General features: G+C 33.7%; 2 protein-coding genes across 2 annotated transcripts; both read left to right on the top strand.

Moving 5' to 3' along the window:
• Positions 1–2,595: 2,595 nt before the first annotated feature.
• On the top strand, positions 2,596–6,895 carry LOC113391707 (coatomer subunit gamma-2-like). Its single transcript, XM_026627764.2, has 2 exons — positions 2,596–3,236; positions 4,537–6,895. Exons 1-2 carry the CDS (start codon positions 2,691–2,693, stop codon positions 6,583–6,585), a joined length of 2,595 nt encoding a protein of 864 aa, XP_026483549.1. The 5' UTR covers positions 2,596–2,690; the 3' UTR covers positions 6,586–6,895.
• A 1,930-nt stretch (positions 6,896–8,825) lies between these two features.
• Positions 8,826–15,319, top strand: LOC113391732 (uncharacterized). Its single transcript, XM_064219944.1, has 7 exons — positions 8,826–9,600; positions 10,558–10,631; positions 11,296–11,431; positions 12,355–12,489; positions 13,006–13,091; positions 13,820–14,695; positions 15,146–15,319. Exons 1-7 carry the CDS (start codon positions 8,943–8,945, stop codon positions 15,317–15,319), a joined length of 2,139 nt encoding a protein of 712 aa, XP_064076014.1. The 5' UTR covers positions 8,826–8,942.
• The last annotated feature ends 742 nt before the right edge of the window (positions 15,320–16,061 follow it).

Here is a 16,061-nt window from a genome sequence, read left to right on the forward strand (position 1 = left end):
TGAATTAAAAAAAAAAACTGAAATGGTTGTCGTTATTATTTATATATTTTCATCGTTGTCTAATTATTTTATAATTTATACTTCTTACTTTAGAAATGATCTACATATTCATCTCGTTTGATGCAACGAAAGCCCGCGCCATAACTTCGCTTGGTCGTATTGCCATTTTTATAAACACGTATAACGGTTTGGAATCGATTAAATAGTGAACTAAATAGAGTTTTGACTAAAATATATAAAGTAACACAAACTACAAGCAATAATTATACATAATTGATATTTATATCAATATTATAAGAAATTCCGCAGCACGCAGAATATTTTTATATGTTTTGTAACGATATCGTCACGCTCTCGAAAATAATTCAATTTTATAATATTTGTTCTGGTTTCTCTTTTCTTTTTAACTGTCATATTTAATTTCTTAATTGTTAAAGATTATACTCAATCATAATAAATTATATATATATATATATATATTGTATTTTATTTATTTCATTAAAAAAATATTAAATTTATGTAATTAAAAATAAAAACTTTGGTGTTCGTTCATTTGTGGTATTTACTTGATAAAATTAAAAAAACGATACGAGTGAAGTGCAATTGTTACACAGTTATTTTTTTTTATTTATCAATTTTCTTCAAATTCAGCACAAAAGCGAAGATCATATTATTTAAAAAATCTAACTGTCAAAATGACAGTACAATATGTTTCTTAAGTATTAATTTAATATATTAATATTCATTGTTCATTTTCGACATGACTTTATTTCGATTCTTAGTCATATTATATTTTTTTTAAATAAAAGGAAAATGCAGTGTTCTCAATTAAAGCTTTTCCAAGTTTAAATTGAAAAAAAAATGTTGTATATTTTAGGTTATAAGTAAAGTTAGTTGTAATTATTGTTACGTCATTGTCGATACACAATATTTTTAATAGTTGAATCTTAAATTAAAATATTTGTTTTGAATTGTGTTATTAAAAAAAAATAATTCATTAATGAAAGGTTTTGTTTTAGTTTACCTAATTTTTTTATCTGTGAATTGTTAATCGTGTGTCGTTAAGTGCGGTGAACGCTACGGTAACTTAAATGAATTATTATCAATAAACATTGTACGGATGCCGTTAATCGTTGTTTTATTTGAAATATTTATCCAAATCTCTAAAAATCATACAAATGTTGGTATCATTTTTGACGTGTGAAATATATCATTTGGTCTGTGAGAAATATTTAAGTATATATTATTTAATTATCATTTCTAAGCTCAATTAGCATTGGCTTCCTTCAAGTCTGAGTTTAAAATTTTACAGTAATGCATAATTTCTTTAACTTCACCTAAATAATAGTTAGTCACTGGTTCGCTCACTGAACGACGATTCATTCCAGCAATCATATCCAGCGCTGAAATGTCACTACCACCAATGGAATTATGTAAGTCGGCGCCAAACAGGTACAGTAACAGGTCAATAGTCAGCTTTCACGTGGCTATTATAGTGAAATGTATGACCTTTCCGACTTAACGATAATAACACTTGTCATTTACAAACTACAAATGTTACATCAATAGAAGATATAAGCTAAATATATAAAAATATGTATAATTTTTTTTTAAATATAATGAGTATTTTTGGTATTTTTCCATAAAAACATTTTAATTGATACTTAGGTAAATTTTAACATTTATATATACTAGTTTCAAATTCCATTCTAACACTACCATAATGCTTACACTTATTTCATTCCTCCCTTATTAAAAAAAAAAACAGATAACTAATCGTCATTCAGCTTTTGTCTGATATTTTAAATTAGACAATTTATGTGTTACAATATAAATTTAAAATATATGCGTTCACAAACATCGAATTACAAATATGAACTATATACAACTTAAAAGACTCATGCTATATAAAAAGAAAATAATAATGATACGCACGGAAGTAACCGGAAACACGGAAATAATATTTTTTAACAAATATAGTAGCTATTAGATGCAAAAAAGCTGCGTTGAATTTTTTTTTCAATTGGAATTACATGTCTTTATAGAATTACTTATAAGATTTGTTGAGCGCGTGTTTAGTCTAACACTGATTTCTCTTTCTGACATCATTGTTTTGACATTCGAGAGAAGGAGACAGATTTGTTTAACAAAACCTTTACATATATACATTAATATAACATTTCACATTAGAAACGGGTTTAGGCCAAAAACAAAATTTAAAATACATCAAATGTCACGTTGACTACAAAACGGGCATTAAAAAACAAAATTTCGTCGTCTTACATTCGTTCGTAAGGTAACCGTAGTAGCGCTTATTATTGTAACAGCTGGGTATCAAAATACCTAAAACTTATATGTACATAAAATATGAATCGAATACTAAGGATACTTTTTATAAGGCAAATGCAAACTTAGCAAACTTTAATTTAATATTTTTCATCTGTTATATAAATTATGTTTTTATTTGCTATAATAATTTGTATTGCTTACAGTTTAATCTTGTATACACATAATTAATTCAATTCAATTCAATTCTTAGTTTAATGGCTACACATAATTAAGTTTCCGAACAGAATTAATTTGACATCTGACAACTAAACTGATGTGACGTGTACGATGTAAATTTAAGTCGAAAGCTGTATTCATCGGCTCCTCATAATTTCCTAATATCATCAAAAAAGAAGCTCAAAATGAGCTCTTTTAAGCGCGATAAGAAAGAAGAAGAAGATACTGGCGGCAATCCATATTTGAATTTGGATAAGACAATCGTCTTGCAAGAGGCGCGGTACTTTAACGAAACACCAGTGAATCCGAGAAAATGTTCTCATATTTTATCGAAAATCCTCTTCTTGCTGAACCAGGGCGAGAAGTTATCAACACAGGAGGCTACGGACGCGTTTTTTGCTACTACCAAGCTATTTCAATCGAAGGATGTTATGTTACGTCGAATGGTTTATTTATGTATAAAAGAGTTGAGTAGTCTTGCTCAGGATGTAATTATCGTGACATCGTCGTTGACAAAAGATATGACCGGTAAGGAGGATATGTATCGGGCTGCAGCAATACGGGCTCTATGCAGCATCACGGACAGTACCATGATACAGGCTATAGAAAGATACATGAAACAGGCTATAGTGGATAAAAACCCAGCAGTCAGTTCAGCGGCATTGGTTTCCGCTCTGCACTTGTCATCAACAGCACCGGATTTGGTGAAGCGTTGGGCTAATGAAGCTCAGGTATGTAATATTGCTTATTACTGGTTATTTATTTAAAAATATTTTTCCTGTTGCATCAATGCATAGGTGGTATGTTCCTTTCTGTCCTTTTCTGTACCAATTACAATCTGTAAAATTCTATGATGATTGATTGGGTAGTAAAGATGTGAAGTGAATAAACAAACTCGGTTTCCTATTTATAATATTAGGATAGGTAGGCTAACAAGCTAAATAGCCTATCAAGCTATTTACTCATGAAGGTCCACCCTACCTTTAATTTTTTATTGGCTTGCATTTGTGCGTACTTACTGGATGTCTCAATGTGCTCGACCATTGCTAAGAGTAAAGGCTATAGAAAATATGTTAAATTATATTTATTGATTGATTTAGAAAGATGCTTGTTAGTGCTTGAAATTTGATGTAGAATGGTGTGAATCAATAAGACCTGATTATGCCATGGACAGACAGAACACATAAATACCATAAAATGATCTGTCAAATAAAACATGTCTGCCTGTCAAAAGTATTATAGGAATTCAGACATTTTTTTTTTTGTTTTTTATTACAATTTAAATTTCACCGACACTGAAAAAAGCTTCTTATTAATTATTTCAGCAGTCTGACTTAAACTTAGTGAATTTTTTAATTAACATAAATTAAAATATGTTGAAAAGTAGGCTTCAAGTAAAATAGATAATAATGAAAATCTTATCAATATATCAATTGATCGTATCTATAATAAAAGTGTTAATGTTTTTTACATATTTACAAATATAGATAGCAATTGATGTAATAGACAGACTTAATGCCAAGTAGGCAGTCTTTATACATCTATGTTTAGTGATTGTAAAAGAATTGTGAATCCACAGATAATTATTAAAAAAAATATTTGTACCCATAATTATTACATGTTGTAAAAGGTCTTGATAAAAGATTTGATGACATTGACCATAATAATTATTCAATTTATCGAATATGCATATCATATTGGCATATCACTGTAAGTAAGTTGTCCACGAATGAGATACTCAAGTGTATTTTTACAGAATCGTACTACTGGTACTCTGGTGCTGGCAACGCCTTTGTTTGGAAGACCTATCAAATGGTCCTATTTTTTTGCAATTTGACTTATGTTGTTATAGCTCAGAATTTATTATGTCTTAAAAATGATAATCAAATTACTCTCAAAATGAATTTTGTGACAAAATACATGTCTAAACAAAAAACTGATCGATCGGATACTAGGATTGGCCCTTAGATATACAACTAATTCAAATATAATTTTGATTTTTTATAACAGATATATTTTGTTTCCTTACAGGAAGCAATCAACTCTGATAATGCCATGGTTTCCTATCACGCCCTGGGCATCTTGGCGAGTACGCGTAAAAACGACAAACTTTCTACCGTAAAATTGGTGACTCGTTTGGCTAAGTCGCCTCTAAAATCGCCTTACGCGCTATGCCTCTTGATCCGTTTAGCCGCTCAGCTAGTCGAGAATGATGACTCAGATGCGTCTCAACCCTACATCGACTTCATAGAATGTTGCTTGCGTCATAAATCCGAAATGGTCATCTATGAAGCAGCCCATGCGATCGTCAATTTAAGAAAAACTGCAAGAGATTTGGCACCAGCTGTGTCAGTCTTACAGCTATTCTGCGGATCATCTAAAGCTGCTCTCAGATTGGCTGGAGCAAGGACGTTAGCTAGATTGACTACCAAGCACCCAACGGCCGTAGCAGCGTGTGCTGTTGATCTGGAAAACCTAATTTCCGATCCAAATAGGTCCGTAGCTACTTTAGCAGTAACCACGCTATTGGCTACTGGTGCCGAAAGTTCGATTGATAGATTAATGAAGCAGATATCGAGTTTCGTGTCTGAAATATCGGATGAGTTTAAGATTGTTGTTGTCAAAGCAATTCGACGCCTTTGCCAGAAATTCCCGAGAAAACATCAGTCATTGGCCGCTTTCTTAGCTGGGATGCTCCGAGATGAAGGTGGCCTTGAATACAAAGCAGCGATAGCTGATGCTATCATTACACTGGTCGAAGAAAACCCAGAAGCGAAAGAGACAGGGCTGGCACATTTATGCGAATTTATCGAAGATTGTGAACACACGACTCTGGCTGTCCGTATCTTACACTTGTTGGGTCGCGAAGGGCCCAAATCACGTCAACCATCGCGATACATACGCTTTATTTACAACAGGGTTATATTAGAATCTGGTCCGGTTAGAGCCGCTGCGGTTTCCGCCGTGGCACAATTTGGAGCTCAAAGACCAGAGTTACTCCCAAATATACGAGTTCTCCTTGCCAGATGCGAACTGGATGATGAAGATGAAGTTAGGGACCGTGCTATTTATTACAATGCTATTCTGGACTCAGGAGATCAACAATTGATCAACGATTTCATTATAGATGTGCCTAAACCAAATCCAGTATTATTGGAAAAAGCCCTGCGAGACCATATCGCTACAAATCCAGATGAGCCATTCGATATTATGACAGTTCCAATGGAAGAAGAAAAGAAGGAGGAGAAAGAAGACATTGCAGCGATAGAAGTGCGTAAACCGAAGCAGATGACTATCGAGGAAATTTATTCAGAGCAACTAGCACAAGTACCAGGCATCGAGAAACTGGGATCGATCTTCAAAACTAATATGCCGTTAGAACTAACGGAGGCTGAAACGGAATACAGGGTGCGTCTGCTGAAACATGTGTACGTCCGTCACATTGTATTACAATTCGAATGTATCAATACCTTAAATGATCAGATTTTGGAGGAAGTTCACGTGAGATTGGAATGTCCTCCCGAATACGAGATAAAGTCAATCGTACCGTGCCAAAAACTTCTATACAATCAGCCAGGCAGCGTTTTCGTAGTTCTCGAATACCCCTCTTCCTATTTAGACAGCTTAGGCACATTCGGGGCAACACTAGAGTTCGTAGTTCGTGATTGTGATCCTAATACAGGAAATCCTGACCCGGGAGAAGGTTATGCTGATACTTATCCCCTGGAAGAATTTTACATGGGTTGCTCAGATCAAATAAGGGCTAGAGGTATGGGTGAAGATTGGGAAACAACTTGGGATAGAGCTGCCAATGTACCAGAAATATCAGATACATACGCGCTTCCAGAACAAGATCCCGCTGCAGCTGCGAAGTCCGTATGCGAATATTTGGGTTTACCAAAAGCTACTATAGTTGGTGAGGCTGTGAAAGAAATCAGAGGGGGCGGTGTTTTCAGAGGTGGAGCTCCATTTTTGGTAAGAGCTAGAATAGCTTCAAGTAATGTAGGTGTGACTATGTTGATAGCTGCTCGGTCGCCACGCGAGGACGTCGCACAGCTCTTATTGGCTGCAGTTGGGTAAATCCCTTATTTGTTGCAATTTTCGTCGTAGTACCACTTTTTAAAATTATATTACGTAAAATCGATGTTTGATCTTTTTCAAATAGTAATATATTATAAAATTACGATATATAATTATATATAAATGACATTTAATGATTATCAAAATCAAAATATATATCAACGTAAATTTTAATATGTTTAGTGTCAACACGTCAAAGACTACACGAAGGTACACCGATTTTTGAAAAATGTTTATTGTCTTCAAAATAAATGTGACATTAAAACACCGATCAAAATCTTTTCGAAATAAAACTTCATTTGGAAACTTGAATAAATAAATTTAAACTCGTATTTAAGTGTAGCATTTCTTGTAATACTTCAAAATTAACGTTTCTATTCATATTGTTTCGTTGATTTTTTAATCAATCAATCAACGAAACAATATGAATTAAAAAACGAATGATTTTACTATTTTGTAGCATTTATTACAGTATAATCGATATTGTATGCCAAAACGTAAGAATCAATGTCTATAAAATAATAGTAATTCTCTATCTTATGAAAAACTGTAATTGAAGAAAATAAAGAACATTTAAAACAATACTTTTGTTTTGTTATTAATTTATCTGAATGAATGAGCTAAAAAATTAATTAATTAATCGCTAAACATTGATGTTTGTATGACGTTTGTTGATTAAAAAATTCGAACATTTTTAATCTATCTAACAAATAGTAGTTCATTGAAACTTGAAACTTCGTTGTATAGTTTTCGCGGGTGTATGCAAAACTTTGGAGTTTGAATAAACAAAAGCTTACATCGCTTATAACTACAACCAGAACGTCTTAAACAATTGGTAATCTAAATGACTTTTCTATAAACAAAACAAGCCTTGGCTCATGATACTCGTACTAACGAAATTTGGTTTTAAATGATGGAGCCAAATGCAAAAATTAATATTAATAAGAAAGCCAATAGCGATTGGATATTATGTCCGTCCAAAAATATACCAGGGAAATATTATTATTTTAATGTGCGGACCGGGGAAGCTCTTTGGAGTGTGACCGAAACTGAGGTATGTTAATATTATTTGAAGTACGATATCTTACTTAGAACCGTCATTAATAAGAGGAATACTTGTTCATATTTATATGAATTCTGATATATTTGAAATATAATGTTAAGGGTTAGGTACTAGCAAATTGCGCAGGACGTATAGTGCACTCGTCTGCACGCAAATACTCGGCACTCTAAACTCCAATAGGGCTCGAAAGAGTTTAAGCACTAGACTAATATTTACGAGACGTCTAGAGGAGTATAAACACGAGCCACTCAATTTTCCGGAGAGCTATTGAAAGTTTCTACATAGTATCAAGCTTATTTTTACAATGACATTCCATTGACTTGACTTAGGGATGAATCCAGGTCCATACTAAGTGCAACCTGATAAGTAGACTAACGAGATAGTTAAATTATTGATTGTGATTAAAGTTATATTAAGTAACATGTAAATAAATAATAATTAAATTAACTCATTTGTAATGTATAAAAATTTGAAAAAATGCATATTGATATGATATTAAAAAATGTTTGTAAAAAATATTTAAATTTGATTGTATGTTTAGTGTTTACATAAATCCTATAGATTTTGAAAATATTTATAAAATTTGATTGATACAACTTCAAAATTCAAACGAAGCTATTTAATAATATTAATGAAATTCTATTCAATAATATAATATTAACCTACTGTATTATGTATTATGCTAGTAATACATAATACAGAAGGTTAATATTGCTCGTGAGGAAACCTGCATGTGTCTAATTTCAACGAAATTCTGCCATATGTGTATTCCACCAACCCGCATTGGAGCAGTGTGGTGGAATATGCTCCATACCTTCTCCTCAACGGGAGAGGAGGCCTTAGCCCAGCAGTGGGAAATTTACAGGCTGATTATGTTGTTTTTTTATGTTTTATGTTTATTTTATATTATATTGATTTATTTACGGTTGCAACTGTTATTCATATATTATCCTCTAAGGCAGTCACTGAAAATCAGCGTTGAACTTTGAAGGTTTCAACATAAGTTGACCTTCGTTTTTGGGTATTCGGGTTGGTACACTGCTGTGCAGATATCTTATTACAATATAGTGTTACTTTTATATTTTTTAAAATATTTTTCTGTAGTGATGATGTCACATATAAAGTAATGCTATTATAAAATTTTATATACTGTTTTTAGACTAAAAATGCAAACAATTCTAAAGATATAAATAAGAATTATGACCCTCTAAAACCAGTTAGTCCACCTGAAGAAAAACAAACAATATCAAATATCTGTTTTCCTATAAATTGTCTTGTAAACGAATCACAGCAAATGCATTCATTCGGTCAAGCGATGTTCCCTAAATACATATCAAATGTACCAAATATCATTTGGACACCAATACAGCTGCCAATGTGTGTGGCCAATTTAACAGATATTAAGAAACAAACATTGGACCAAATTACCCAAACATCTGAACCGGATCGAGATATGTTTGTACAAACATGTGCAATGCCTTTGACCCAACGTTTCGCTCTATTTGATAACATTAAAACTAATTTGACCCTTAATTCTAATACAAATAAATACTACAATTGTGCGAACGATATGAGGTCTCGATGTTCGACGCCAAAGAAAAATTGGTGGAACATAGAAAAGATTAATTCAAATACTAGCATATGCAAATCACAAATTAAAAGAAAACACGATGACTTTAAATTCTTGTTAAAAGAACCACAATTGAAACGAATAAGAACATTATCGGGAAGTCATTTTAAACATCGATTTTCAAATAATCTTAATTCATCATTCGACTCCATTGAAAATGCGAACTTCGATACACAACATAAGGTTCAAAATTCAACGACGAATCCAGAAATTGACGGTGCTGTCAAAGAATTGGACCGAGGCGATTTGCGAATTTTGTTGCAAATGAAAAGACGAAGATCAATTGATGTCGGTACGATGTATAATTTAAATAAAAGGCAAGGTAAGTTTAATTTTTATATTTATTAAGTAACACCCTTTCACTGGTGGGTTAAGAACTCGTCTCACTTTGACAGCTCCATCTTCTATCACAGCTCCAATACGTGTGGCAGTTTTTCCTTGCAAATGCCAGACACAGGCAGGTTTCCTCACGATGTTTTCCACGTCCGAGCACCAGAACAATTTCTAACAAAAAAGCCCTTGAAAATTCAGTGATGCTTGTTTGGTTTCGATCGCAATCGTCGGTTAAGATGTACGCGTTCTACCCACTGGGCCATCTCAGCTCAGCAGGCTATTATATATGAACCATTAGTTGGTGTATTATTGTGTTATGGCTTAGTCCAAGACAATTTTTTTTATCTGGAATTTGTTTGTGACTGTACTTAGCTATGCTTAAAGAAATATTGTGTATCTAGTTTTGACGTTATAAGTTCTGTTCTGTTGTGGAGAATCTGGAGGGAGCCTTGCTTAAACTTGCATGTGTCTAATTTCAATTTCAAAACCTTCTCCTCAAAGGGAGAGGAGGCCTTAGTCCAGCAGAGGGAAATTTACAAGCTGTTAATGTTGTAATGTCTATTGATCACCATCAGGTGGCCCATTTGCGCGTCCGCCTATCTATATCATAAAATATATATATATATGTGCCCCAAATGCATGACGTGCCCAGGGTGCCTAGATGATTAAGGCCCACTCTTACATTTAAGTAGGAATGACTACACTTTATATGAGACGGAAAATTGGTCTCCTGATTATAACTGATGAAAGACATAGCCTTATACACTTGTAATAAATATCTCAATCTTTGTGCCATCAAAGCCTCCTCACGCTCCTACCACAGTATCTAAAATGTTATGTCCGCTGCGCCTGGCTGACTGGTTCGCAGTTTAAGCCAGAACGCAGCCAATCTTAGTATTACGATTAGGCAGAAGAGTAATTTTGTCAGAGAATAATATTTTTACAGAGTCGCCGAAGAAAAAAGTGACATTTAATCTTGACAATAATAACGACGACGATTCTTTAACTGATACTAATAAGGTAAGTTGAAAGTTTCTCTATAAATATTCTTATCATTATTTGTTTATAAATCAACATTCGTTTTCATTCTTCCATTCAATATGTGAGGGGGGAGGGTATTGGTGATTATGAACTCATTATCTAGCGTAGAAATGTTTTCAAAGTCAAATTTTATTAATTACCTTTATTTATTCTGTAAAATATACCACCGGTTAGGATATAAACGCCTCGGATCTGAGAAGAACCGGCGAATTAAACTCAGCGGTTTTTTTATAAGTAATTTTTAAAATGGGCAAATTCGTATTTTTTCGAAAGCAAAGTCTAAACTTTCAGTAACATAATCATTGGATTAGAAAGATTCTCGTAGCTAAATACTAGATAGCGAATTGACACGACGTTCCGCTAGAGAACCAATAACAGGGTACTCTTTAAATAGACGCGCTGATATATATATCCTTCACAATTTTTAATCAAAGAATTTAATATACTGTTTAAAATTGACAATTTGATATTATTTTCTTTATTTGATTTGTCCTGTCCGGCTCCAAGGACCAATTTTGAAGATAAGTGAAATATGCTCCAAACCTCCTCAAAAGGAGAGGAAGCCTTAGCCCAGCAGTGGGAAATTTTCAGGCTGCTAATGTTAATAAAAAAAAAAATGTATAAACTGTAAGACATATTTTAGGAGCAAAGCAGAACAGCAGTACCGATTGAATCATTAAAAGATTTGATCAAAGACAATGTTGAAGTATCGTATGTTGCCGTGGACGAAGATGTTTTGATAGATGACTTCAACTTTATAATGGATTATATAAATGGAGGTGAGTTCATTTAATGCCTTATTTATTTAACGCTAAGGAAATTACGATAGTTGTAATTAGAGCCATCTTATGCTATGCCGGGGCCCTCGGGCACACATGAATTTGGGGTTCCTTTGCTAGATATTTACTAAAATCAAATATCTAGCAAAATATTTAACGAAATAATAATTTATTTTTAATTTTAAAAATTCGTCTACCATGTAGAAATAATTTGCCTATAGCCAGGCATTAAGTTTAATTAATTCTTAGGAAGATGATTGGTGCTCCAAAAAATATTCATATCAGTCAAAGTGTGAGAAATTGTTGGTTCTTCAAGCCCCCTCAAGATGGGGGCCCTGAGCCCTATGTGTCCTTATGGTAAAGACGGTAATGGTTGCAACACGAAACACACGAAATAAAAAAATACACTTACAGCTTTTTTCAAGTGAATATTTAATTGAAAAACTGAGTTAAAATGGCTAATGATCTCGAAATGTTTTTTTTTTTCTAAAAAATAATCTGGATCTTTTTAGCCACGGTGTTCAAATTCAAAAGCCGATTGCGCTGTTAATTTTAAGATAATATTTAAACGAGCGAATATAGATTCAAATTAAAGGAGTCTAGCCAGGAGGAGTGACCGTGCAAAATATGTTAAAAATGGCGTCTTGAAAATACAAAGTCGTTTTATTTGTTTTGCAGAACGTTTATAACCTAACCTATCCAATATAATAATCTTTTTTTTAATGGTATCGGTAGGCGGACCGCCAAATGGGCCACTTAATGATAAGTGGTCATCACCGCCCATATACATTAACGATTTAAGAAATATAAAACATCTCTTATCTCTCCAACGCGCTGCCAACCTTGGGAGTTACGATATGACGCTTATAGAACACGAGCGAAACCGCGGCTGACTATTAATTTTCCCATAAATTCTATTTCAGATGACCACTGCAAGTTATTGATACCAGATTCTATGGTGAAATACATAGAGTCGTTAGGTAGAGGCGAGCATGGTGGTCGTGATCGTGTGATCGTTGCGCGGCAGGTCTATCGGCAACTTGTGACTTCGAGACAGGGTAAGAGTCGTTAACTTTAAATAAAATCGAGAGCAAACCGGAATAAATAATTCTTCTGGCATTTTTGACTTGATTGAGTATTTATTTGGTGACTGGTACTGGAGATTCTAATCGAGACGACCTCGTGGTTGGAACGCATACATCTAAACCGATGATTGTGAATTCAATCCCAGGCAAGCCACTATTTCCATGAGCTTAAATTTTGCCAAATATGTATCCACTAAATCTAATTGGAACAACGTGGAACAACGTGGAATTTTCTCTAACAGCGAAGAGGCTTTTGCCCAGCAGTGGGATATCTACAGGCTGTTATTACTATTGTAGTTTCTATCGACAAGAAATAAGAATGGCTCTTAAGAAAATAAAGATATTGGACTCGCTCGCACAAAGCCATACCACCAAGTTAACAAAACTCTTTGAAACAAAAACAATTTTATGTCAGAGACGAATATTTTCGCTTGTGTCTGCTTTTCTGATCTTAATACAGTTTACTTTAAATCTATTTTCGTCGTACAGTACAAATAGTTGAAGCAGAGGGCACGTCGCTTATGGATGACATAGTCAAATGCTGTTTGCAAGTTTTGGATGAAGATAAACATATTGTAAGTAATGGGGGGCGAAATCAAAACGCATATACTATTGCTAGCTGAACCTACGGCTTTACCTGCGCAAAAAATAATAAAACACAAACGTCCAACGCCCCCCCCCCTCCTTCCTTAATGGCACCCCACAAGGAACCTACCTGCCAAATTTCAGTTTGTATGTGGTACAGTTTCTGAGATCTCGAGATTAATCAGTGTGTGATATTTTTATGTATACAGATTATGTTCACAAGCATCAATGTTTAAGTTAACTCATTCGCAAGTAGGGTTACCAGGTCCGCAAGTTTAGTCGGACATATGTGTAGAAAGGTCGGACGTTCTCTATTTTTAAGGTTTTTTTTTGTCATAGTAGTCATATGTCAAACTTAAAAGTTATTTTAGCAAATGCTCAAATTAAATTCGACAATGAACATTTGAGATTTAATGTCTGATGAAATTTAGAAAGTCTATATGAATTCAGTAAATCATGTGGAAGCTGCTAAACGTATCAAATCAGATAAATTTTATTCAGGTAAACTTCACAATGAAGCGTTTTTGAATCGTCGATATTTAAATACTGTACTCTCGACAAACGATATGAGACTAACCAATCGATGCGGAATTGTCCGTAGATGGTTATTAATTTTTTGAGTTTCGTCAGCCCTTGCCCTCCCCCCTTTTAATACTCAGCGAAGAGGGCGCGTTGCAGCTAATGTTACTGTATAATATAAGTTATATTAATTTTACAGGTACTTATAACGGAAAATTTAGAATTGGAAAATGTAGCGAAAGTGTATGGAATCGATGTTTATTCGTTGGATTTTATCAAAAATTATATAAGTAATTCTAATACAAGAGATCCCACCGGAAATAATACCATAGATAATCTTTTTCTACAAAATATAAACGATTTTGATCCTTTTGTTTTGAGCAAGAGCGTTAATAATAAGAATACACCCAAAATTAAACAATTTAGCTATAATAAGTATATAAGTATTCATTTTGGCGACGAGACAGGGAGACGAGAAATAAATAACAATGCTAAGGATACTCGTAGACGTAGACACATATTTGATACAATAAATGATATAAATACAGAAAATAATTCGTCAGATGTTTGCAATCGTATTGAAAAATTAAAAATAAACGATGAAAATTTGAAAGACATTAGGAGAGTTATTAACAATTCTATATTTATAGATAATTCCGATAGAAAAGTGAGTTCCATAACAACGAAGAAACAGACGGACAGACAGAAAGTATGTGATGATATTAACAATGACCGAATCGGTCTGATAAATAATATGAACAGAGATAATGAACAGAAATTCAAAACTCAAATAGAAAGTGATCAAAGGAAACAAAATTACTTGACAAAATTCATCGTAAATCTTAAACAAGATGAGACACATACAGATCTACATCAGAATTCGGTTACCATAGACAATGGAACGAATTTAAACAAACACAACGGGTCAGCTGTATCAATAGACAATCATTTAGATGATGAACAAAGGTTGATTGTTGATGATGAAGATATCAAATATAATATCGTCGTCAGATTGGATGAATGGGTCTGTTGTTACGTTCAGATAATGGAGGAATTTATTCAGAATGTTTTGCAGGTTAGTACTTTGTATTCCGAGTCAGTTTTGGGGAAGAAGGGTTTTGGGTAAGTACCACCTACTCATCAGAGACCGCCAAACAGTTTATCGCTCTGATGACGAGTTGGACATGAGTGGCATGACGGGTGGCAGCCTCTCCGATCCCTAAAAGCATTGTCACCGCTATCCAAACACTCAAATAAAATAAAGACTTGGATATTTTTGTTACACAGTTCTTAGTACTGGTCCGAAACTTTGTAAGTACGTAAATCCTTTCGCCCTGCATCAGAACTCTTTTCGATCGAGTCGGATCGGATCGGACATCATCACCACGATGGGCAATCTCAAGAGAGACCAGCCAACTTGGGGCACATAGTGCATGTGTGCGGGCCTGGAATCTGACTCGACCGGAAAGAGATCAAGCGCAGGACCAACGATGAGAGCTTAAAACAATTAGTTTTTTTTTTACAGGGACATTTTAGCGAAGACAGTGATATGCCGTATTTTCTAAACGAAGGTTTGGAATTCTTGAAGGAAATATATGTTAGCAACAAAGCGATTACAGGAATCATTGATACGTTGTTAGCGCTTAGTCGACGTTTTACAACGAAAGGTAACGCCCCTTTTTGTGTTCTAGTGGAATAGTGTTGTATGATTGATAAAGATATATTAATCAAGAACTGTTTGTAGTGCGTAATATAGCTGAGCTATTAGCGAATCGCATGGAATATGTTAATCTAAGGTCTGTTTATTTTTACTCTTTGTTACATTGGTTACTGGTTGGATATACTGGTTTTTTATTTATTTGTTAACTTTTTATTGCACCCAAACTTAAACGTTTTTTAAACTACGTTTTTTAATGGGTATTCCGGTGTACTAAGACGCGCTAACCAACCCCCCCGCTCCACTTCTCGTGAAGGAAACTTGTGACGAGTTTTTCCAGCGAGATACTGGAATTATTAATATTTTGGGAGTGGAGATTATAATAATAATAATAATAAGCCCTTTCTATTTTCTTAACATACATAGAAAAGTAAAAACATAAGAGTATGTTTATTTAGTTTAATTTCACACAAACACCCACACGCACACACACAATCACATTTGAAGAATAACTATGGAATATAATATTGTATAATTTTTGTAAATCTTAATAATGTGTTCACGTGTTGTACACAATGATTAAGAAACACTCGAAGAAGGGAACGGGACTGTTACTCCTTATTGCAGACTATTTTATAACCTAGCGAGGTGTACAGTACTACAATTGATTGAAATGAGATTAATTTGTACAAACCAATTATAAAACTAAACTGCTCTGTTCGATCTCTTTTTTAATAAATCAAGATTTATTATTATAGTTATTCTGTTAAGGCCCCAGATGGTC

Source organism: Vanessa tameamea, chromosome 30 (genome assembly GCF_037043105.1).
Source record: "Vanessa tameamea isolate UH-Manoa-2023 chromosome 30, ilVanTame1 primary haplotype, whole genome shotgun sequence".
NCBI classification, from domain to species: domain Eukaryota; kingdom Metazoa; phylum Arthropoda; class Insecta; order Lepidoptera; family Nymphalidae; genus Vanessa; species Vanessa tameamea.

Coding starts and splice junctions, on each gene's coding strand:
- LOC113391732 (XM_064219944.1), top strand. CDS start 8,943: ATGCATTCATTCGGTCAAGCGATGTTCCCTAAATACATATCAAATGTA. Junction 9,601..10,557: donor TAATTTAAATAAAAGGCAAG/GTAAGTTTAATT, acceptor ATATTTTTACAG/AGTCGCCGAAGAAAAAAGTG. Junction 13,092..13,819: donor TGGATGAAGATAAACATATT/GTAAGTAATGGG, acceptor TTAATTTTACAG/GTACTTATAACGGAAAATTT.
- LOC113391707 (XM_026627764.2), top strand. CDS start 2,691: ATGAGCTCTTTTAAGCGCGATAAGAAAGAAGAAGAAGATACTGGCGGC. Junction 3,237..4,536: donor GTTGGGCTAATGAAGCTCAG/GTATGTAATATT, acceptor GTTTCCTTACAG/GAAGCAATCAACTCTGATAA.